This window comes from Onychostoma macrolepis, chromosome 08, assembly GCF_012432095.1.
Source record: "Onychostoma macrolepis isolate SWU-2019 chromosome 08, ASM1243209v1, whole genome shotgun sequence".
In the NCBI taxonomy this organism is placed as follows: domain Eukaryota; kingdom Metazoa; phylum Chordata; class Actinopteri; order Cypriniformes; family Cyprinidae; genus Onychostoma; species Onychostoma macrolepis.
In genome coordinates, this window is record NC_081162.1 from 11234073 (window position 1) to 11258223 (window position 24151).

Below are 24151 nucleotides of genomic sequence, written 5' to 3' on the forward strand. Positions count from 1 at the left end.
ATAATAAAAATGAAAATATGAGTTAAAAATATTAATAAAAATATAATAGTATCTGTGAACACTGGATTATAAGCTTTTATCTGTGCTAATACATATACAAAATGCATGTCACTCTATAGGCATAAAATCAGCAAATAAATTATATAAATAGACGCAATAAATGATAATAGCAAAACGTGTTACAACAAAATCTTTTTTTTTTTTAAATAATTAAAAAAATACCTCAGTTTATTCAAAAACGAAAAATGAACACTACATTTCTTCAAAAGGAACATCAAAATTAAACAAACCTGTAACCCTGCACCCCTTTCCACACAAATTTCCGAAGCTGCGTACACAAAACAGGGAGACATATGCGCGCGACAGTATTGACCTAATTAATGATTGGTCATTCAATTATGAAGGCGGAACCTGGCGTCCGCCCAGACGCCACGCGATTGGTCAAATCATCTGTCCATCAAACGGTATGGGTACAACACTTCCTGATGTCGATGCCCAGCTGTTGGCAAATGACCCGCATCTCCAGCATCCGATAACATCGTCTCTACCCACAGGACTGCCCTCACTGTTTCTCATCATACCTGCTCAAAACACGCTGCTTGCGAAGACGACGGTCATGTGCAGAGCGGAATAACCGAAATAGGCTTAGATTGCCCAGTGGATGAGAGTGAATCCTTTCAAATTGGATTTTTTGTGTCCTTAAGGTCGTGCTGCAGTACAACGACATAAGCGTTGACCGGTGCGTGCATCTCAACGGCGGGGACGAGTACAGTGGCATATTTTCATTGACAGGTGAGTTGAACGGTATCTGTACAGAGCATCAAGCGTAAATGAAAACAGCATCAGCAGGGATGGAGTTGCATCACGGGGGGTCGTCTGCCTCTACCCAGCTGGGTACCACACTGTCAATGTGATGCATGGCGCCATTACATCTAAAACAGTGTGCATATGCAGGATGCTTTTTGTCAGATGTTATGATACCATTTTGCTGTAAAGAGACTGTTCTATTTAATATCTTATGCGAACTGCAGGATGGAATAATATATTTTTATGTGGTGGCTGATCAGTATTCAGAAATATGCTCTGTAAAACAGCCATTACAAATATGAGAGAAAGGTTACATCTTTTTCAAAATAGTGAGAATCTCAGCAATACTATAACTGACAGGGTGATGACAGACAGCTTAAAGCAATACCACCTGAAGCTGTTCTACATTGTGCTTCTGTTTATATGTATATGCTTATTTGTAGTTTAGAGAGCTTTTTGTTTGTTTGTTTGGGGATTTTGGAAGGAACCAGCCTTCTGTGTTTGTTTACGTGGATGATGTTATGGCCCAGAGAGACTACCTTGACTTTGGAAAGCACCTGTGTTTATGTGTTACAGTAGTTGCACTTTCACATTGGCATTGTGGAAAGTGCTGGGAGTCCAAGGTGCATATTATACATCTAGTTTATGTAGGTGTGTTACATTTAGGATTATGGGTAAATTGTGATGAGTGATTAGCATCAATATAGGCTCTTATTCTTAATGTTAAGTTTACATCCATTTAAAGTTAGGCCTACATTTAAAACTGAAATTGATTTGCTAACTGGTTATTTATTATTATCTGGCAATGTTTTAATGGAAGCTGCAGTGAAGGGCAATTATTTATATATATATATATATATAATATTTCTGGGGTCTCAACATCCTGGATGCATTACAGTAATATTAATATTTTTACATTTACTCTTTGCCAGCACCACAGATTAAATAATGTTCACACACCTATAACAGTTTATCACATTTTTTTTTTAGTTCATTTACTGATCCCAAAGCATACTGTGACACATATGACTGTACCTTGTATATTTTTAAAACAAAGACAGTCTTTTTATTAACCTTTTTTGAAGGTTAATAAAAGATGTTTCATTACACATTCTACAGCAGTGGTTCTCAACATTGTTGACTTGAGGGGCCCACATTGTCCAACACAATATTCGAAGTTCCCCTATACAAGATATTTCCTCTGATATTTGTCCTGTAATTATGACAAAGTTGCTTGTTTTGTTTTGTTTTTTTAGATTTCTGGGAAAAGTTTATATATAATAATAATAATAATAATCATCCAGTGAAGAAACACCAAAATGTCAGGTTTTGTAACTTATCTGTAAAACATGTTTTTAATGTGCACAAATTTTAATTTCATGAAACAACTATTTTTTTTTTTTTTTTTTTATCAGGGCGGACTTTGAAGGATCTATTTTGTAAGATGGAGACTTTTACAGGTTTTATCACAACACATGTACATTTAAATTACATTTTTATAGAGTTGCATATACAAAATTGTTTTTTTCCCCCCAATAATGTTTTTTTTTTCTATGCATTTCTTTTTCTTCAATATTTGTATTTATTATAATTATATTTATTGTGTTAGATTTGGACATAAATGTAAATACTGTACAACAACAACTGTGCCCCCAATGAAAATTTGCTATATTGGGCCCAGGCCTCATGGTTAGGAGCCTCTACAATACAGAAATTATGCTGTTTGTCAATAGAACAAAGTATCCATCCAATTCTTTATTCCAATTTGCACAAATAGTAGTAAATATAATTTATAAAGTTATATTGAGGTTTTTATGCACCTATGCTATAGCTTTATACTAGTTTTATTATTAACATGTATAACTTAATAATATTTATAATAATTTAATAATACTACAAATCTGTAGTTAATGTACACTCATATACTTATGAAACCGATTCATATCTTGTTATAAACATTAATAATTCAAAATGCACTCTTACCTGTTAAATATAATGTTTAATGACTTTAAGTAACATCAAAATTTAAGTCAAATTTACTACTGCAGAGCTTGCAGACCTGTTTTTTCTTTGCCTTTAATTTCTTTGGCATCTCTTATTTATTGTAGTTAGTTCCCTCTCCTTTACTTATTTAACAACATTGACAATGTTATCTTCTCATCATATAGTGGTGTGACTGTGTTGTGTAATTTAGCAGTGAAGTTCATTTACTTTTAGTGTATTTAACATAGATGTGTTATGTCTTATCCTCCACATTATGTTTCTCGGTTGCTGTGTTGTGCGCCTGTATTCAACGTTTAGTATCGATGGCAAACTTTCAAGTGTGTGCTAGGGTGGAGAATCTGCTACATTATATTGTGCTGTTTTGTTGTGTGTCACGCCTCCGTGAAATCTGCTGTCTGCTGCAAGTGCCGATGAGAAAATCTGTTATTGTTTCACGAGCAACCTGTGTTTTCTGTTTGTTTGAGACCTTAGAGTTCCTGGAGCTCGAATGGTAGAGTAGAGTATTAGCAATGACAAGGTCATGGGTTCAATTCCCAGGGAACAACAGATATTGATAAAACATATAACCTGAATGCACTGTAAGTCACTTTAGATAAAAGCATCTGTCATATGCAATAAATGATCCATACTGAAAAAGAGAGCGGGTTCTCTGTAGTCAGGGACAAGAAACATTGCCAATGTTGAACATGTCGGACATCCGATGTGGCAGATTGTTGCCTGCAGACTGCTCTGCCCTCGTGTGTATAATATAAAAAATATGAACACATTTCTGCTCTCAGTTGCCATAGTAACTATAGCTGTCTCAGCAGCGAGTGCTTCAGCTAAATCTGTATCTTAGATGAAATGGGGCAAAATCACATCTGTGAGTCTTTAGGGAACAAAATTGTTAGAAAAACCATTTCAGATATTAAAACTGCAATTGTTATTTCAGCTGTTTTGGGTAGTTTTAGTTTGGATGTCTTTTTAGTAGCCTAATACAGAATAATGTGGATGATTCAAGTTTTTTGTGGTTGATAAAGTTGATACCTTTTTACAGTGAGGTTATATATGTTAACTTTAGCTACTACAATAAAAATGAATACTGCTGCACCATTTTTAATCTTGGTTAATATTAATTTCTGCGCATACTAATAAAACTTTAACATTAAAAAGTTATATAAATAATTTAACCATTAATAAAAGTGTATTTATAAACTACAGTAACATTGTGTTATATTATATTATGTTATGTTATATGACCCTTTTCACATACTGTGATAAGTTTCCACATTTATTACTATTGTAAATCTAGCATTTAAAAAAAAAAAAATTATTATATATATATTTTTTAAATATGTTATATTTATAAAACTATACATTGTGTTATATAACCTTTGACATTAAATAATCAATCTCTCCATTTTTTTCCTCCTTTGGAAAGTCTAGAAATGCTATCATTATCTTTTTTGCTTTTGGAGCAAATAGAAACACAAATATTTTTTGTGGTAGCGTTTACCAGAAGTTTACCCAAATGACAACTTCTGCTTCCTTTCTATTATTTTATATTTTATATCACATTACATTATATTATTTAGTACTCAAAAAAATTTTGATATCTAAGTATTGTAAAGGGTATACAATACAGTTTGTGTACGAGTTACTATATGCCAGTTTGAGAAATTATTTTTAAAATAGTGATTTTTATTAATTACAAAGTTAAAACAGGACAGGGATTTCTTGAGAGATGTCCACATGACCACAAAAGATTGTTGTGTCAGAGGATCTGTGCTGGTTGCAAGGCTTTGACAATAGTTTATAATTGTTCACCTGAGCTTGCCTTTGGTTTTAGGCCTAGTTCTTTACACAGCCGATCCATCTTTTCCAGCTCACTGCTTATGCTCAGCACATCAGCATTCATCATCAAAAATGCAGAATCAGTTTTAGTGGGAATTCTGTAGTTTCTCTCCACCACCAGTGAGAAACCAACAGGCAGAGAGTACTTCACTGTGCTGCTCCTGGTCCAGCTGTCATACATCTGGATCTGGGCCAAGTTTAAGAAGTTCTTCATAGTCATACTTTTCATTTCAGTGAGGGTCAGAGGGAGCTGGAGACACTTTGAGAGATGCAGCATGATGGAGCATGGGTCACTTAGTTCTGTGTATGTCAGAGATGTATCTGAGGATGTTCTCTGAACTTGGCTTTTGGACATGACCTTCTCAGAACACTCATCGCTAGATGTTTCTCCAAAGGCAGCACCTGTTTCTGATTTTTCTTCATGTGATGAGTGGAGTATTTTGCTTTTCTTTTCTTCAGAATGTCCAGCTTCCAACTTTTTGGTGTGGTATGATTGAGCGTGATTAAGCTGCTGTTCTTCTGCCAGGATCAGTCCCCATTGGCCGTTATGCTGATTCAACCAGGTCTGCGTAGAAGCCAGTTGGAAGCTGTCAGTATCGTAGTAGTACTCTACGTCTAAGGTTTCCCCCACACAACGGGCGCCCATTTCCTTGAGGCGATGCTCTGTCTGCTCTCCCAGCTCATACTCCATCTTTACTGGAACTTGCATGCTGTCTTCAAACACTTTAGGGCTTTTATCCGCTCTTGTTGTATTTAGAAACATTTGTTTGAATTCAGAATTTGTGATTTAGGTTTACATTTTCGCTAGCGCCATGACATTTTTAATTGTATTTGTCAGACTGGCTTGCAATTTGACGTTGTATGTGAAAAACAGCCGTCAAATTCAGTTATCTAGAAGAATAATTACAGAGAAATAAATAGAGCACATGAATTACATTTATTGTCTGAACTAATTTAAAACAGTCTAGCATTTGACCAATAACTCAGAAAAAGGGACACCACCATTATTCTTTGCTCTAGTTATTTTAGTCTTATGCTTATGTGACATTGAGGGATAAAAATGATATATTTGCACATTGTCCATGGCAACTGACTGATGCTACTGGGAATGGGCTTTGTGCTACCTGATCTCATGGCATTTACGTACCTCCTGGGTGCACTTTTTAGCGTGACATGAAATACGTACCAATAAGTACATATCACTGCAGTTTCCAAAATAAATGAACACTTTCACACAAATTTACGGAGTTGCGATTTAATAAAGTGTCATTTTCACACAATTACTTGAAGAATATCATGCTATGACTTCAAAACAATATTAATATGCTGGGAGATTTGAAAACTGATGCTTTTGAACGTTAGCATCGCACACATCCAGCTTCATATCTATGGGTTTTCATAGATGATAAGTTTGTTCGGTAGCTCACGGAGTATGGAGACGGACTTAGGAGACGAGAAGCACGGGTTCGAATCCCGTGTAACTACGGTTCGACAAAGCAGTTAAACATCTGCGTAAAAAGAAGTTCAAATGGCACAGTCGCATCAGCTAATACTTTTTATCAGTTTTGCATTTGTTAACAGTATCGGGTAGGTTTAAGGTTGGATTTGGTGTAGGGCATATTTCCAACACGATAGAGCATTAACCTTTAGCGACAGTCCCCGGATATTTGAATTCTGAACCGCAGCAATACGTATCTGAAGCAACGTAATAAAAAAACAGCAATATGTACCAATATCTACGTAATAAAAACGTGCCAGGGTTCACATATTGAACCTGTGTTTTAGCACCACTCAGTGGACATTTCTATTTGAAACTGCGGCGAAACGTGCAGCAAGGTACGTAAAACTGGTACGTATTTTTATGAGACCAGGTTGGCTTTTTGCTAATCTAATGTAATTGGAATAGTACAATTTCAACTCAACAAGCTCAAGTAAATAATACAAATAATTATCACGTTCATTTTCAAAATAAACCCCCTTCAGAGTGATATAATACTCCTCTGTACTTTGTCAAGGTACAAATCTTGTCAGGGTTTGTTTTATGATAATGACTGACTGATTTACATTATGCAAAATTTTTGAAGAAACATGTTCAAAACAAATCTAGTGTTAAATTCAGTGTTTATTGTATCCTTACCTGTAGGGCATTGTACCACCAAACAACAATCAAAAATGTTTTGTAGGTTACAGTTTGGCTGAAGTTTTCTTTTTAGTTACTGTATGTTGTAGTTACGGTTTGTGTCTATGGTTACTATGGTACGATGCACTGGAACTTTTGAACTTTCTATCCATATAAGAATACTGAAAAAAACCATGTATCACTGATCATTGTTTCCAGTCGATTTTAATACAGCACAATTGTTTTCAGCATTTCAGATAAGAAATGTTTCATGAGAACCAAATCAGCATATTAGAATGATTTCTGAAGGATCATGTGACACTGAAGACCGGAGTAACGGCTGCTGAAAATTCAGCTTTGCCATCACAGCAATAAATTACATTTTAAAATGTTTTAATATATAAAACAGCTGTTCTAAATTGTAATAATACTGTATTTCACAATATTGCAAACAAATGTAGCCTGGTGAGCATCAAAATCTTTTACAAAAATAAAAGTTTCTTTCAGAAATTTTACCAACCCCAAAGTTAGTATTTGTCTAAAGTAACGTCATTAGGTATTCAAAAGCAAGCCGTATAGACAAATACAGCCAAATAAACCAATGCAGTCCTGCCTGTGGACAGCAAACATGAGTGCTAACAGTATTGACTGAATTCTTCACACTCGATTACACTACTTAAATGTTGCTGCTGTCAGGTAAACAGTGAGTTTATCTACGCCTCTGGCTGGGATTTTTCACTTTGAAACAGTATAGAATAACATTTCATCCATGCTAACAATTGTGTAATAAATCATCAAGCATAAAACCTAACAATTCTATTTGTCTATACACATTTCATAATTTTTTCTATGGCTAATATATATATATATACATACAGTATACTGTGTGTGTGTGTGTGTGTGTATATATATATATATATATATATATATATATATATATATATATATATATATATATATATATATATATATATATATATATATATATATATAATATATAAATAAATATAAATATAATTGTGAAAATGGGGAAACCAACCTTGATGATCTGCCAGTGATAAAGTTTGTGGAAGAGTCTGCTGCACAGCTACACCCTGATGAATGATTTGTATTTTAATCATAAAGTCAGAGTTTATTGAGATCTTAATGATCATAATGTCTTTCTTCCTGTTATCTCTCTTTCTCTTTCAGTATTACTAAAGAACCGTCACTTGGGATGGCCTTCACCAACCCTGCCATGCAGATATTAGCCATGTGAAAGATCTGGAAAAACAAAATGGGTATGCAAATCTGTACATATTGTATTAAAGTATTATTGTTACTAGTTAGTTGTTGTGCAAATAAATGTTTGCTAATGAGGTCATATAATGACATTCCATTTTGAAATTAGATGTACTATGTGAAGTTTCAAAATTCTAATTTACTTCAGGTGGCAAAAAAAAAAAAAATGTTACATTATAACATTATACGCAGACCTCGGGGAAAATAAAATTTGAAAAATGTATGATATGACCACTTAGAAAAAAAATTACATTAGATGATGTAATAGTAGAGCTCATGTTTTTCCTCATGTTTGAGCTTCATTAGCTACATCCATATACAATATAAAATAGCACTAAATGGAAACTGCTCTGCATAACATGGTAACTTTTTCTCATCTTGTCTGTTTCTCATACACTTTTTCTTTATCTCATTGCTGAAACTGCTTTTTCATAACTTCTCTTCTAGTTTGTTGTTGCTTTACATAATTTTCTCTCTTAATGAGCACAAAGGGTGGCAGAGTGTTATTTTTGAGATGCTATTATATTTTTATTAATATTTTGAATTAGTTTTCATTTTTATATTTTCATTTTAAAGTTTTAGCAATTTTGTGTGTTTTGTCATTTTATTTTTTAATATGTCTATGTAGTTTTTATTTTTTTATTTCAGTTTCAGTTTTATTTATTTTAGTACAGCAAGTCAAACATAAAATGCTGCTTTGGCAAGTAGCTGAAATACAACAAGTTTAAATTTGGTTTTATTTCAGTTAACATTTATTTTATTTAAGCATGTTTGTATGGTTTATTTATTAATTTATTTTTACACCAAAAATAACCCTGGGGTGATGAGTCATACTGGGAAACTTGGGAAATTGCAAAAAAAACAAAAACAGCTACAAATAATAAGCTACATCTGCAAGTCTCCCATTGATTTGAACAGGCTGTGATGTTAGCTTCTCCTGTTAATTTCAGAATACTGCTGGCCCTCTGCTTTTTTCGGTAATAGTAATACATGTGAGTGCTTTATTGTTTTTGAAGGTAATAATCTGCAGTTATTCCCTCTGTTACTCATGTACTTCAATTCTGGACTGAATTAGGCCATACAGATTTAAATATTTAATTGAACAGTACATAGTAGAGATGCTCTGCAGGGTCTTTTCATGATATAGCTGTGATATGGATATGGCTCATTTGAACAAGAAATGGCTGGCTGGCAGAATGTAGGGCAAAAGCAGGAGCCATGCTGAGGGGAGAGATGCTGCATTTGTATTGAAGACCTCCCTCTGCTGGCAATATTATGCATTGCTCCTCAGAATGAGTAAGATCCAAAATACAGCAGCACAGTGTGTTAAACAATAATGACGATGATAAAAATACAATATTTTATTTTAAATCATAATTTTTATTTAATAGGCTTAATAAAACAAAATATTTTTTCAAAGTTGCCAAAAACACCAATTTGGGCTTAAAATAAGGTGTAATGTTTGTGCTTGTGTGTTCCAGGGATGGCTGAGAGGTCGTGTGTGGCGGTGAGCAGCTGAGGTCGGCTGTGATCTGGGTCTTCTCTTCTGACTGAGAGCATGTACAGGAGGAATGGACTCCCTGCCAGCGTCAGCATCACGTCCCGCCACACACAGGTACTAAAACACATCATATTTGTTCACTAAAGAGTTCAGCTATGACCGTTATACCTGGCGACCAGTTTTATACATGGCAGTGCCATGGATTTATCTATTTTATTTTAATTTTTTTAATTTTTAATTTAATTTTATTTTTCATTTTGTTTTGTTGTATTGTATTTTCTTGTCTTGTCTTGTCTTGTCTTGTATTGTATTTTATTATTTCCAGAATTGAGATTGGTAAATAAGGATGATCAGCTGAAGCATCAGCACTGAACATCAAACTGTGCGTAATGGATTATAAATGAGAGATTTATTGCTGCTGATTATTATAGCCTCAGTGGTGCGTGTGAGGGGAATCAGATCAGAGAAACAGCAGCTTGTTGGCCCATCAGTGCTGATCAGTTCAAACTCACAGTGGCAGGATGCTGCTCCAGTGGTACAGTGTTATGTCATTGACGTAACATGTGAACTCGAACTCACAGATAGTTCAGAAGATGTGACACATTGTTTTCCAGTTATATGTTCAAAAAGTCTTAACTAAGTTCATAAAGTCTATTTTTTTAATTATTAATGCTGTGTTGCCAGGTTGTAATTATTTATGGAATGAGAATATTTCAGCATTGATTCTCTTTATATCTATTAAAGCAAACTGAGACCGTTTCGTAGGAGGGGTTGGTCTTTCAGCACTGTTTTCACATTGATGTTGTCCAAATCAAACTGCCAGTTAGGAGTTTAATTGCAGCAGTGATGCATATTGCCTCAATTTTCTTAGTGGCTATTTAGTTTATTTGGAAATAATACATGAGTTTATGGTTGGCTCAGTCTTATAGGCTTTTTATTTAACAATGATGACCTTCAGTTGATGTGTTTTAAGTCAACATATTACTGTTGTGAAACCTCAGCATTAGAACACATGGGAGCATAGAAATATTGGCGATCATGAATATTTATTTAAAAAAAAAAAAATCAGGCCTTGCTTAAAGATTCAGCAGAGAAACCAATTCTGTTCCAAAAGTGAAATGTGCTTATAATTTGTAACTTTACAGAAGAAGAAAAATGATCTTGGATTGAGAAAGAAAAATGATTTCACAGCCTAGCCATGAGACCATCCACTCTTACATTTATGAATACAGACACAATGTACTAAAGCTTGATAATTAACACCCACTACCATTTAAAGGTTTGGGGTTGGTCAAAAAAACTAAAAAAAATTATCTACGCTGATGAATAAAAAGAACAGCATTTATTTGAAATAGAAATTTTTAGTAACATAATAAAATTCTTTACTGTCACTCAATGTAATGCATCCTTGCTAAATAAAAGTATTAATTTCTTTAAAAAGAAAATAATGATAATAATCTTATCTTACTGACTTCAAAATTTTTGAACGGTAAGTGTACACATTGAATAGTAATAATCTGAAATGAGGGCATGAACGAATCTTCCAGCAATTAAGAGTGCACACAGAGCAGATAAGACATTGAGAAGATAAGAATGAGATTCTGCATCAGGACGGATATTACACTGGATGGAATGGGGGAACTTCAAAGGGGATCTGTCAGGATAATTTGCTGAGAAGAAACTGTTCTTTTCATAGTGACTGTATCTTTCCTTCTCTGGCCTTTGTTACGTGGTCTATTTTTGTCTGGCTTTAATTACAATATGTACTGGATTGGCACATTGCCTGTTAATAAAGTGATTTGGTTGCATTCTGATCCATTTTTACCATCTGTGCTGAATAATCAAATGAAATGAAGTAATTCAAATGGACAGTGGTAATTAAACTGATTAAATGTCCACAGGCAGAGTGCAACCGGTGGCTCTTTGTCCATATGGATTTTATAGGTGTTTGAAATATCAACCCTGATATTTTGTTGAGTTTTTCTATCTCTTTCCAGCCTAACTGTCTTCCTCCTGTGTCTGCAGGACAGCAGTAGTTCAGAGTCCCTGGATGGACGGAGTTTGGACTCTGCCAAGAGCTTTGACGCGGTGGTGTTTGACATGCTCAAAGTGACACCCGAGGAGTTTGCTGTAAGTTTATAAATGCACCAGTGCTCCAGAGGCAAAATGTGACACTGCATTTATTTTATTTTTTTCTTCAAATATGACTATGTTGATGCAAGTACAAATTGCTCCAGTTGTGTAAATGACCACTAGTTGTGATGAAAGCCTTACAAAGCCTTAGTTCGATTGACAAACACAACAAATATTAGATGGGAAGTTTATCAGTTAATAGAAGCATAAACTTCAGCCTGTTTCTCACACAAAACTTGTCTCTTCTGAATTTTGAATTAAAAATCTAATTTATAATCCACATACGAGATGGTTTGAGGTTTGTAACATTAGTTGATTATAGGACATTAATATTTTAACTTTATTAACGCCTCATCTGTATTGGAAAAAGTAAAAGTCAGTAAGGGTTTGGCATGGTAACTGCAATGATTTAAAACTAGGGCGACATATTTCTTTTTTTTTTTTTTTTCTTTTTTTTTAAACGTATGCATCACTGTTAAGTAAAATGTGCACAATGGCCTAGTTATGAAATTTCATCTTTCCATCTCACAAATTTAATATGCCATCTCAAAGGAAGCAATTAATTACCTATTCATTAGATATGGCTCTTTTTATATTTATAGAAACCCACTATGCTCTATTAAAGATAAAAAAAAAAAGAACACAAGAAATCAAAAGTACTTTTTTAAAATGTATTTAAAACTCCCAGAAACAAAATTTCCACGTAAACAAAAATTACTTACTGCCCCATTTAAATATATTAATATAATAGCTCAAAATTGTCATTATTTACTTTTTCCCCATACATTGAATTGAAAGCAAATGGCGACCACAGATGATAATGGTCTCCATCCGGTTTCATTATACAGAAAAGAGCAGCTTGAACATTCTGCTAAACATCTTGTTTTGTGTTCTATGCATGAAAGAACATCATACAGGTTTGGAATGACATGAGTTTCAGGGCTCGCAAAATTTCAAAATCCCTGGTAGCCCTTCGGGCAGGCACTCTTCAGATTTTGGTAGCCCGAAAATTAATTTAACTAGCCCAAATTAAAAAATTACCTTTTTTTTTTTTTTTTTTAAATATTGAAAATCAAATAGGAGTTTAAATGTCAATCAAAAATATTTTCAATACACAAATATCAACAAATATGAAGGAAGGGATTTTATTTCACTATTTACAGGGTATCTGCAGAATTTTTAAAATAAATTTAAGGAAATGTATGACCCATTTTAAGAGCTGCACAAGTAAAATGAACACAGAATGAGCGGGGTTGGACAATGTCTATGGTAACATACAGTATTGAGCCATACAATTACATGATTTACAGTTCAGATACAGGTTTTCACAAAAACAAAAATCTTATACAACAGCGTTTCAGGATATAGACCATTTTTATGAAAAGGGATAAATCAAGCATATAAATTGTTAATTTAAAACAATTCTTAATTGTTTAGATTTTTAGAAGGCACATTAACTTCTTTCTCATTTACAACCATGTGTTTGCTGCGTAAAAACATGAGTTGATATTTGCATTGATCTGACCATAACCAGCAAGAAAGGCATTTTTGGAAATGCAAATTCATTCTCTGCCACGTGGTGGCGCTTTAGGAGCGCTGAAATATTGCGGTTTCCCCGGAAACGCTGTACACAAACGCTGCTTTATCAGGAATTATAGGTAAAATGAAATTAAAATGCCAACGACACGTTTCTGAGGACAGTCGGTTCCCTTCAGATACATTCACATAAAGACATCCGCGCCGCGTTTTGACTTGAAACGTGCAGTGCTCCTATTTATTCAATGACATCATTGCCTTTTGAAGTTTAATCCAGCCATATCGCGACTCTTGTCTTTCCGTCCCCAACTGTAAGACCTCTAGAAATTATAATTAAGACATTTCTTATACCATTTAACGTATTTAAAACTTTTTATGGCCTTAAGTTTGATACAACTCACTTTAAGAGTTTTTAAGGACCCGCGGGAGATCTGTATTTAAAGGTGCTGTATGTAGGATTTTGACTCTACTAAACCATAAAAATACCATAATATGTTTGCAGATATTTAAGAAACATGCTAAGTTAACATACTTGTTTATCTGAAAAACAATGCTACAGTCAGATATTCTCCTTTGAAAATGTGCATTCTGGCCCGGAATGTCTGTGTTTGTTATGGTTTGTGAAACCCGGGGCCTGTACCATGATGGCAGATGAACAAATTCAGAGTTATAGGATAAGTTTTGACTTGACAAATGCAAACCACTCCAATCTGGCTTTGTTGGTACCATGAAGCTGATCATCAACTTTCTCTGTCAACTCAGGCTTGATCCTGAGTTAATGGAGCACGTGCACATGAATGTGTGACATCAGCGGCGAACAGCCAATCACAACACAGATCAAGCGTGATTCACTTCTCGCGAGAGAGTCAGCGAGATACAAAACTCTTTTGTTAAAGGTTAAGAGATTAAAGAATATGAGGAATTTAAATGCATTTCCACTGAATTACTTGTCCATGAAAGAGGACAAAAAAAGGAAATTATCTTGCTCTATCAGTGCAGTCACAAGTGAAACTTGTAAAGTTAGTTTATATAGTTGATAATATATAACGATAGAGACTCAAACATGTAAGGTCACATGTAGCCATTTTTAAAGTGTTATCTATTAATTCTACCACTTATTTATATTACATATGATCTGTATATATTAATATTCATTTAAAATAAATGCTTTATAATAATTGTTAAACTAAAAGTGCTTGTGTAATGGAGTAATAATAATATAAATCATATTAAAATTATATAAGTCATATGTAAATTGTAATTATCATATAAAGCCAGACAATTTTGTTATTGTTGTTTTTTTTTTTAAGGTACTTCATAGTGACCTTTAATTTGTAGGAAGAGAAACTGGGGGAGTGACTTTTGTTTGTGTCAGACGTGTGTCACTTTGCTCACATCCGATTGGCCCAATTTCAGTTTGCGATCTCTAACTCAGAACATAACCTACCCCGGTGCAGGTTAGCTGTGTAGTGTAAGTTACTATGGTAATGAACGCAGCTAAAAGCCAAGCCACTTTTATGGTACCTAAAACCCAGGATTGGTGCAAACTAAACTGAAACTTACCTGGCTAGCCAGCTAATCCGGCTTCATGGTACAGGCCCCCGTCCACTGCCAGTTTACCCAATTGTATTTCGGCACCGCGGGTTGCCAGTTGGTGGAAAACACCGCGTATTTAATTGTATTCATCGTTATGTGCGCTCGTTCCTGTTGGTATCGTTAATCTGGCAACCTGCGTGTGCGTCAAGTCTGAGGAGGAGGGGCCGGGTGAAAAAAAACGTCTCCAATATTTTGAATTTGTACTGCAATACCTAGTTCAACCACTCGGTGTCAATCCTACATACAGCACCTTTAAGGTAGCCCGTCGGGCAGGCGGTGATGCATTTTGGTAGCCCGACTGGAAAACACAATGATGATTTTTTGAGTGAACTGTCTTTTTTTAAGCTTGAAATACTCCATTTAACACTGTAGCTTTTATTTTGCAGAGTCAGATCACTTTGATGGACGCTCCTGTATTCAAAGCGATACAGCCTGAGGTGAGACAGATATCCATGGCAACTAAATACACATCCTCTGTATTTATCAAGCCACACAGAAACCCACAGCTGTGGACTGATCTCATGTGCTCTCTGGTGCTACAGATTAGTGTGACGTGGCACTATAGCAGTGCATTAATGACACACACACACACACACAGACCACGGTACCCACAGCATCTAGCTCCACATTCTTCCATTACTTTAACCAGAGCCTCTCCTCTGCTCTGAGTTACAGAGCCCAAAGTACTTTCCTTAATTAATGTTTTATGTGAAGACGACAATGGAAAGGCGCTCATAACAGATATGATAGATTTGGACAAGGATCAGTGAGAATTGCTGAGTTTTTCCACTGATAATGAAAACAGGTCTGCCAAGGCATTTTGCAGTTTATTGTAGGTTTTGTGTAGACCGTTTTCAGTGTGATCAATTTTCATTGACGTTTACATTTGGCCATGCTAGCTGTTATCCAGATCTTGCACAAGTGTTTAGTTTTGATGTTATCTTGCCGTGATCAAAAGATGGTTGTCTGGCAGGAACCTATAAAGCAAAGAGAGAGGCACTATCGATATAATATGAACTGACTGAACTGATTTCATCACATGGTCAGACACATTAATCAAATGTAAAGAATACATAACATAAAAAATATGACAGTTTTGTCTCACGTTTTAGGGTTAATATGAGTGTGGTGAGAAAACCATTTCGGTGTCCCCATTTTATCATGAAGAAATATTAGCCAGGCTTCTTCCAGGTCACTCCAGACATTCTACCCAGTGATGGCGTAATGCTTGAGCAGAGAATTGTTTGGCAATTACTCCTAACCAAGCTACTTTTCTTAATGCTTCACGTCTGGAATCGTTTGATTCCATTCATGGTGACCTTGGTATGAATCGCTGGCTTTTCTCAAAGAGATGAGCACATCAACCTTTACATTTAGTAAGAGTCAGGACTGTTTGAACTTTATCCAGAGTATATGTGAGTATAAGTCAAGTGAGTGCCATTATGATGATGTCCATTGACCTACATCTTTGCGGTCCTTCATTAGCATGACATCACTTCTGTGAGCTGTGTGCACTAACGAGTCCGTGTGGATTTGAGGTCACTTTCTGTTGGAATCATTTCTCACTGACAGCCACAGACATTCATTGGCTTATTGTTATTTACTGATTTTCCGCGTAGCAGCGTTAATAGTTAGCATTATGAGAGTTTCAACCATTGCTGTATGATTGATTCTGGTGAACCTAGCCAACGGTTTGGGGTGTTAACAATTTGGATTTCCGAGTTTTAGCACTTTCCATGAGTAAAGGACAAAATGGGGCCTGAAAATTCAGTGAAAGAAGGTGCTTAAATCAAAATCAGATTGATTTTATATATTTAATTATACGCTACCATTTAAAGGTTTACAGGCAGTGAGAATTTTTTTTGGAAGGGCAATCAATGCATTAAATTGATTGAAAGGAACAGTAAAGAAAATTTTACAGAAAATGTCATTTCAAATAAATGTTGTTCTTTTGAACGTTCTATCCATAAAATAATTTGTATCACAGTTTCTACAAAAATATTAAGCAGGACAATTGTTTTCAACACCAAATCAGCTTATTAGAATGATTTCTGACACTGAAGACTGAAGTGATAACTGCTGAAAATTCAGCTTTGCCTTCACAGGAATAAATGACAGTTTAAAGAAAAGGGTTATTTTGAATTATAACAATATTATTATAATAAAACAGTTTTAACTGTATTTTTAATCATATAAATGAAGCCTTGGTGAGCAAAAGAGACTTCTTGCAATAACATTACAAAAAAAATAAATAAATAAATTAACCAATTTAAATGTAAAACAATAACAAAACAATAATGTACACTAACATAGTTGTATATGTTTCCCAACTTGTGGCACTGTGTGCTGGTTTGTAGTTCTTCATCAACAAAGAAAACTATTTGTTTGATAATATTTTTATAATAATGTTGGTAGCTGGGTTTAAAGGTTGAGTTTGGTAGATGCTGGCCAGTGGTAATAATAATATACTCAGAATTCCAGTCTTGCTTCTTCGGTGTCACAATAATAATAATAATAATTAAAAAAATATATATATATATATATAAATATATATATATATATATATATATATATTTTAATGAGGGAAAATTATGCATTAACAGGATTGAGTATTTAATACTGTTATTGCTCTTCTCCCGAAACATCTAGATAAAAGGATATGCCCTTCAAACTGCAAAAAAGCAATGCAGTTAGGCCCTTGTGTAGGTGTTTGATATTCTAAAACATTAATCAAGGTCTGGATTAGGTGTAGGAAACATATTTTACTACTTCCTCCCCTGGAGTCTCTTTAGTCACAGATGAAAATTGGTTTTCTCTACAACTGACAGTGCTGTCATGTTCATCTGCTTGTACTCAAGGTGTTTCCAATGGTTTTATTGCCAAAAATGTTAGTTTTTGACTCCGAGCTATTTTAATTGGTGTTGAGGGAAATTATCTGATTTGTGGAGGATGAACTTGTTTTATGTCAAGATAAATCTTCCATCCTTATTCCTTTAGACGTGTTTGCATCTCAGCAGCTCTGCGCACATAAATTGTTCAGCTGATTGATTTGATAAAAAGTAGCAAAACATCTACCATAGTGTTCCTTCTCTGAAGAAGACTAGAGTGTGAAACACATTGAATTAATTTGCTTACAGCAGAAGTTCCCACTGGAAAAGAGCTAATTTTAAAAATGCTGAGTTTGACCTCCTTCAGCCACTAATTCAGGATTCGTTCATTACACTCAGTCTTTCCAACCCTGACATATTTGACAACGAAAGTGGGCTTGTTATTGTTGAGCCCTTTGCCTGTAAGTTTCACTGGCCTGTGGAAACACTAGTATAAGTACATTTTTGCGTTTGACCACATGCACATACATTCATTCATCAATATTTCAGCTGCATGCTTCAGGGATTATTGCGGATTCTAAAAGGAGATGTTCGTGGAGTTGACACAGGCAACTGGATTAATAGATTTCAGATGTACGTTGGTTCTATAACAACCGCTAAATTGTTAGTTCTGTGTGAGTAATGTGAGCAGACAGTGTCTCTTTGCATAAAGTGGTGGTTGTTTTTGGCTACAGACATTTTGCAGAAATTATATAGAGTCAGAATAAAAGAAAGTGTGAAAGTTTGTAGGCTTTTGTCATGTGGAATCAAATTATATTTGATCTTTTGAGATAAAGACGACTATAAAACATACTGTAACTTTCGGAAGTCAAAACCAAAAATAATAGTGATATAAAAGTAAAATGAAGCATATTGCTTAAACCTTGTGCTGTTCTTGGCTGTGCATGCTGCTCTGCATATCCTTCTAAATTATGAAGTTTGATTTTAAGAAGGTCCCTGATCTTTTCAGTCACATTTCAATGAGTTAAGTAAAGAAAGGATCAGTTAAAAAGTATATTGCATTAATGGTGTTGTTAAAACATCTGCCTGCAGGGGAAACTGGAGCATGCTAACCAACCAAACCTTGACCCATTCAGTGCTGCAGCTCATTTCACATGCACAAGGGTTTTTCTTTACAGGCCAGCACGCGCACACACAATCTTAGGGTCAGAAAGAAAGGTGGAAAATTGTAATGAAAAACTGAAATATGACTCTCTTGGGTGCAAAAAAATGTATAACCCCCTTTAAACTGATATTTACTGCTAATATAAACTATTATTCAAAAGGACTATTATTGGAGTCTGTAAGATTTTTTTTTTATATTCTTGAAAGACATATGCTCATCAAGGCTGAATTTAATCAAAATACAAGAAATTTAATACATTTAATACATCCTTGCTGAATAAAAGTATTATTTTCTTTAAAAAAATAAAACCTTACTGACCCCAAACGTTTGAATGGTAGTGTATAACCAAACAAGTCCTCTTACATTATAGCTATGCTGTGTCCCTGACGAAATGTGTGGCTTAAAGTGATGCCTTAGCAAACAAACCTAAAATATTTTGGTAAGGTACTGTACCCAGACTGAGCTGCTTATTCACATGGAAACTCCACTCCACTCAGTCCATGTGGAAACTGAAATGCCTTCGAATGTTTCCATCTGCTTTTAGTCTCACGATACTATAAAAGTGTTAGTATTCATAGCTCTGTGAACCTGAGGAGGTTTAAAACCATATAAAGTCCCCATGCAAAGATGTTCTCTTGATGAGATGAAAGCAACAGATGTGTTGTTTGTTCTGTGCATACTTTTCTCCAATACAAGGATGCTATATTTATACTACTATAGGTCAATAACAAATACAGTATAGTAAAATATGTAGTAATTCTCAGTAAATGCTAAAGTGGAAAATAGTGTGGCGCTTCAAGTGTTGTGGGTATTTTTAATTTTTTTTAACTTTTTATGCTCTTAGTTGGAAAGTGTAGCTGTGGTCAGTTTATTCGATTTCATGAATGGTGTAAGGCATGTGTAATAAAGAGCTGTTCAATGTGATTTCATTAATATCAGAGTACACTACTATTGAAAGGTTAAAGAAATTAGTACTATTATTTAGAAAATACATTAGATTGATCAAAAGTGACAGTAAAATATGAATCCTGTTTTTTATTTTATACTCATTATATACAAAAATGTTTAGCAGCACTACTGTTTTCAATGTTGATATTAATAAGAAATGTTTCCTACACAGCAAATCAGCATAGAATTAATAGATTTCTGAATGATCATGTGACACTGAAGACTGGAGTAATGATGCTGAAAATTCACTGGAATAAATTACGTTTTAAAATATAGTAGTCAACATTTGAAGCAAAATGCGTTCTTGTCTTAAGACAACTTTGAACTTTTTTGATCCACTTCAAATGTTGAATACTGTATATTCAAATATATTTGTCACTTTAAATCATAATACTACTTCACAATATTACTGTTTTACTGTATTTTTGGTCAAATAAATGCAATCTTTGTGAAACTTTTTTTCAAAAACAAAAAAATCCAAACTTTTGAATGCACTGTAAAACCGAACAGTGAAATGAATTGAATGAAATGAGTTAATTTCACTCAAATAATAATGAAAGTTCATTGGACTCGATTGAAATAAGTTCTGCAAACTCAAAATGTTGTTGTAATAAGGTGAACTTAAAATGATTGTGTTTTCTAGTTCCCAGCATGCTTTGCATCAGACAACAAGGAAATGTAGGAATTAAGTGTTATTTTGTGAGTTTTTGCACAAGATTAACATAGAGAGACATAAGTTAGTACTTAAATGTTGTGACACGTTAGGATTTACATAGGTTTCTGTTATGTTGGTTTTGTAGTGTTACCTTTGTGGTGAAGAGTAGAGCCTGTAGTTAGGTTGAGGATGGACAGCAAAAGTTAAAGACTATATATACTGCATGTTTGACTTTTTACATGCACGTTTTGTGAGTCTTTTAGATAACTACATTAGCATGTTCCAGTGTGCTGTTGATAATTAGTACTTAACTATAAAGATCTGAATGAATGTGTTGTTTATGGAAGCAAGTTGTATATAATTATCATTGTGATGAGTGGGGTGGGATCATGGAAACGAGGCTTGGCTCCCATTGCTCTTAGCCCCGCCCACTTGTCATAAAAAATTAAAGCTCTACAAACTTAAAAAAAATTTAGTTTGTTTACTCAAATGTTTTGAGTATTCTTAACTTATCAGGTGGAGGTGTGGAGGTGTAGATTAAAATGCAAACATTAGACTTAAGTATTACACTTACAACACACTGTTGAAAAGTTGAATTGACTGTTTGGTTGTTTAGGAGCTGGCGAGCTGTGGATGGAACAAGAAGGAGAAGCATAGCCTTTCACCCAACGTTGTGGCCTTCACACGGAGATTTAACCAGGTAAGCAATATTGTGCTGGTCAGTGTAGCCAGTGTAACAGGTACACTTTAAGATCATTTATTAAAAGCTTTATTCTGCTCCAGTGTTTATTGTTTGCTAAACTTAAAACTTGTCTTAAATTAACAGCTGGTGCCATGAGCTAAAGACCGTCTTGCTGCATGTGTAATTCTAGTATGAAGAAATTTTTATTTTAAGATATTGTTTTTTTAATTTAGATGATTAATATTGTTATTTTACTTGTAGTTTCCTGGTCTATTGGTAATTTCAGTAAGATCTCAGTTTTGTTTCCTTATATACTATAGCAGTTTAAGAGACAGTTTCATAACAGGTATATAGAGTGTAATTTTTTTTTTCAGGCTTTGAGACCTAGGTCCATTAGCACCACCAGAAATAACTCCTATAATAGAGGTCAATGGATGTTATTATACTGAAAGAGGAACATTGACACTGTGTTTTAGTCTCATATACACAAGCAAATGCACTGCTTATTTGACACATGGTCAGCTAGAAACCTCACTATATAGCTGATAAAGTAGATTTTATGTAGACTATTTTAGAGCCTGCCATTTAGGCTTTGTGTTTAACACGAGTCTATTAGTGAAGTCTGTTAGGTGTCCACTTATACAAGCTCAAATGGATGATGCATCTTGTTTCAAATCACATGAAATTTGTCTTTTTACTGGATATTACCGTTTTTGTAGCACAAACAGGCACCTCATATAGACAAATCCATCATGCTGGTCCATTTAGCTGTTTTATCCAACAGCTGCTTTAGATAAATTAATACACTGCACTGGACACATCCAACAAAAAATGGCTTTTTCTCTCTTTTTTCCAGACTAATGCCAGCCACTCTTTTTCTACTTCAGTTTTGCCACATTTTTTATATGTGGTATTAAAGCCATTTGAAAGCGTCAATGAAGTACATAATAAATAGTACTTACACATACAGAACTGATGTTTTACAACAGTGGATTGTAAACTTTCAGATAAAGCACTACTTTTGACAAATGAAAACAACATCCAAGTACCACCTAGTCAGTCAATAATGTTCCTTGAGTCCCTGCATCCTCTTTCTGCACACCACACACACATCCTTACACACAATATAATGACCTGACCAATTCGTCAATTCACACAATTTTACTGTAAATGCACAACACTTTCTTTATCCCCACTTCTGAAAATACGCCTATAAATATCTGCTTACGAAGGTCAGTATGCAGTAGGAATGAATATGATTTTTATTTAAATGACATTTCATTTTGGCAGAGCTTAAATGTCTTGGAATGTTGATGTTAAGTGGTAATTTGAGGTCTGCAATTATACTTGCCATTTCGGTCTTTTTAATGTCATCATCAACAACCAATTTCTTATATTTCCAGAGTGAAAAAAGGAAATATTCAGTTTTGCTGCTTAGGTTCATTTGACTGATGTTCAGGCACTTTTTTAAAGCATGTAAATAAGAGAAAATGCTCTTTCTGAAAACTGTTTTTCCTCATAAATCGATGATTTCCAGCATTTTTAGGAGTGTATTAGAGTTTTATTTTGAGAACTAGTGTGTGCTGCACATTTTGAGTCATTGTTGCTGAGAAGGTTTTTTTTTTTTTTGTCATTACAGCAATTACATAACACATATAGCCATAAATTATATGTGTCCATGTAGTTTTACAATTTTTTGAATCTCAACTTTAAATCTAAACACTTATTCTGCAGTGATAACCATGATTACGGTGCATTGTGGGACTCATTTAATTCACTTACTATATTTTCTTCTCTTAGGTCAGTTTCTGGGCAGTGAGGGAGATATTGACAGCTCAAACATTGAAAATCCGAGCAGAAATATTGGGCCACTTCATCAAAATTGCCAAGGTGAGTCATTCTTTGATTTTCGCTGTTCCTTCAGCCAGTGTAGCTTGATTCCTTTATTTACCGTTGATTATTTTTTTCTTTGTCTGTGTTGCCATGGCAGCAGAAATATAACTGACCCTATAACTTCAAGTTCAGTCATTTATTATTATTTGTATTCACATCTGAATTGCGTTTGGTAACCTAGTAATTGTCCTTGGCACTGGCGTTACCATAACTGATGGTGTTTTATTAGAAATTCAAGCAAGACAGGTTTTCATGGGCACTTTCAAGAGTTTTCCTTTAACAATGGGCAATTTTAATGACGTTATACAAGTCTTGATGGATTAAAGCCTTCTGTTTTAAGTCAGTGAGAATGGGTAGAGACATTGCACAGGAGTGGTGAGTGTTTATGGCATAAAATGAGGATGAGAACATCATACAAATGGCTTCATCTGACTGTGATCCATCTCAGACTCTCAGTTTAAACAGCCTGCAATATATCAGTTTTTCTTCTGCTGCCATTTGTGATTAAACATTTAAATCACGAGAAAATTGAATTCAGTACATTTCTGAATTATCTTCAAGTGACGATAGTAAACAACACATGCAGAATATAAAAAGCCCTTATAATGTCTAAAATATCCTCATTATTACTCTCGAACCAAACACTATACGCATATTTTCTCATTTCAACACAACTTTATTCTCTTGAATCATTTCATGCATTTTATTTGACTTTCCATCTGTCTTGTAATTGCTTTAAGATGTAAGTTAGTACGGATACATTGTATTGAGACAAAATATTGTGAATCCACTATAAAATTAAATTAAAGAGGATTTAAAAAAATTTTTTTTTTCAGACCACTTCAGTTGTTCAAAGTAAATTGCTAACTTCTAAATCTGTAAAGTAACAGTAACATGGAATTTATTGCTTTTTTGAGTTTTATGTTTTGATTTCTAAATCAAAATAACACCTTATATGATCAAAATTAAGGTTTTATTCAGAAACTCTAATAAAAATTAGTCATTTTTAGCTGCTGCTTCTTCTTTATGTCCTTATTTTTTATTTATTTATTTTTTTGATTTAAGCTTTAATTTTATACATTTAAAAATAAATATTTCTTTTGAAATGATATTTCAAAATATTTTCAAACAATCATGCCGTTATTTAGATGCTTTTCTTGTCGTTCATGC

At 34.2% G+C, this 24151-nt stretch overlaps 2 protein-coding genes across 3 annotated transcripts in view; one reads left to right on the top strand and one right to left on the bottom strand.

Annotated features, from left to right (window-relative positions):
- Nucleotides 1–458: 458 nt before the first annotated feature.
- Nucleotides 459–24151, top strand: part of ralgps1 (Ral GEF with PH domain and SH3 binding motif 1) — a 98535-nt gene continuing 74842 nt past the window's right edge. Inside the window, exons 1-7 of one of the 2 annotated variants that reach the window (XM_058784522.1) lie at nt 459–792; nt 7955–8043; nt 9526–9659; nt 11571–11675; nt 15197–15247; nt 21023–21106; nt 22889–22978. In XM_058784522.1, the coding sequence (XP_058640505.1) occupies nt 9603–9659; nt 11571–11675; nt 15197–15247; nt 21023–21106; nt 22889–22978 (387 nt within the window). In that variant the 5' untranslated portion in view covers nt 459–792; nt 7955–8043; nt 9526–9602. Of the gene's footprint in view, nt 793–7954; nt 8044–8715; nt 9341–9525; nt 9660–11570; nt 11676–15196; nt 15248–21022; nt 21107–22888; nt 22979–24151 lie in introns of those variants that run through there. The other variant, XM_058784523.1, reaches the window with a different exon arrangement.
- si:dkey-191c17.2 (uncharacterized protein LOC100005628 homolog) lies at nt 4604–5407 on the bottom strand. The gene has a single exon (XM_058785412.1). The coding sequence runs from the start codon at nt 5405–5407 to the stop codon at nt 4604–4606; it is 804 nt and encodes a 267-aa protein (XP_058641395.1).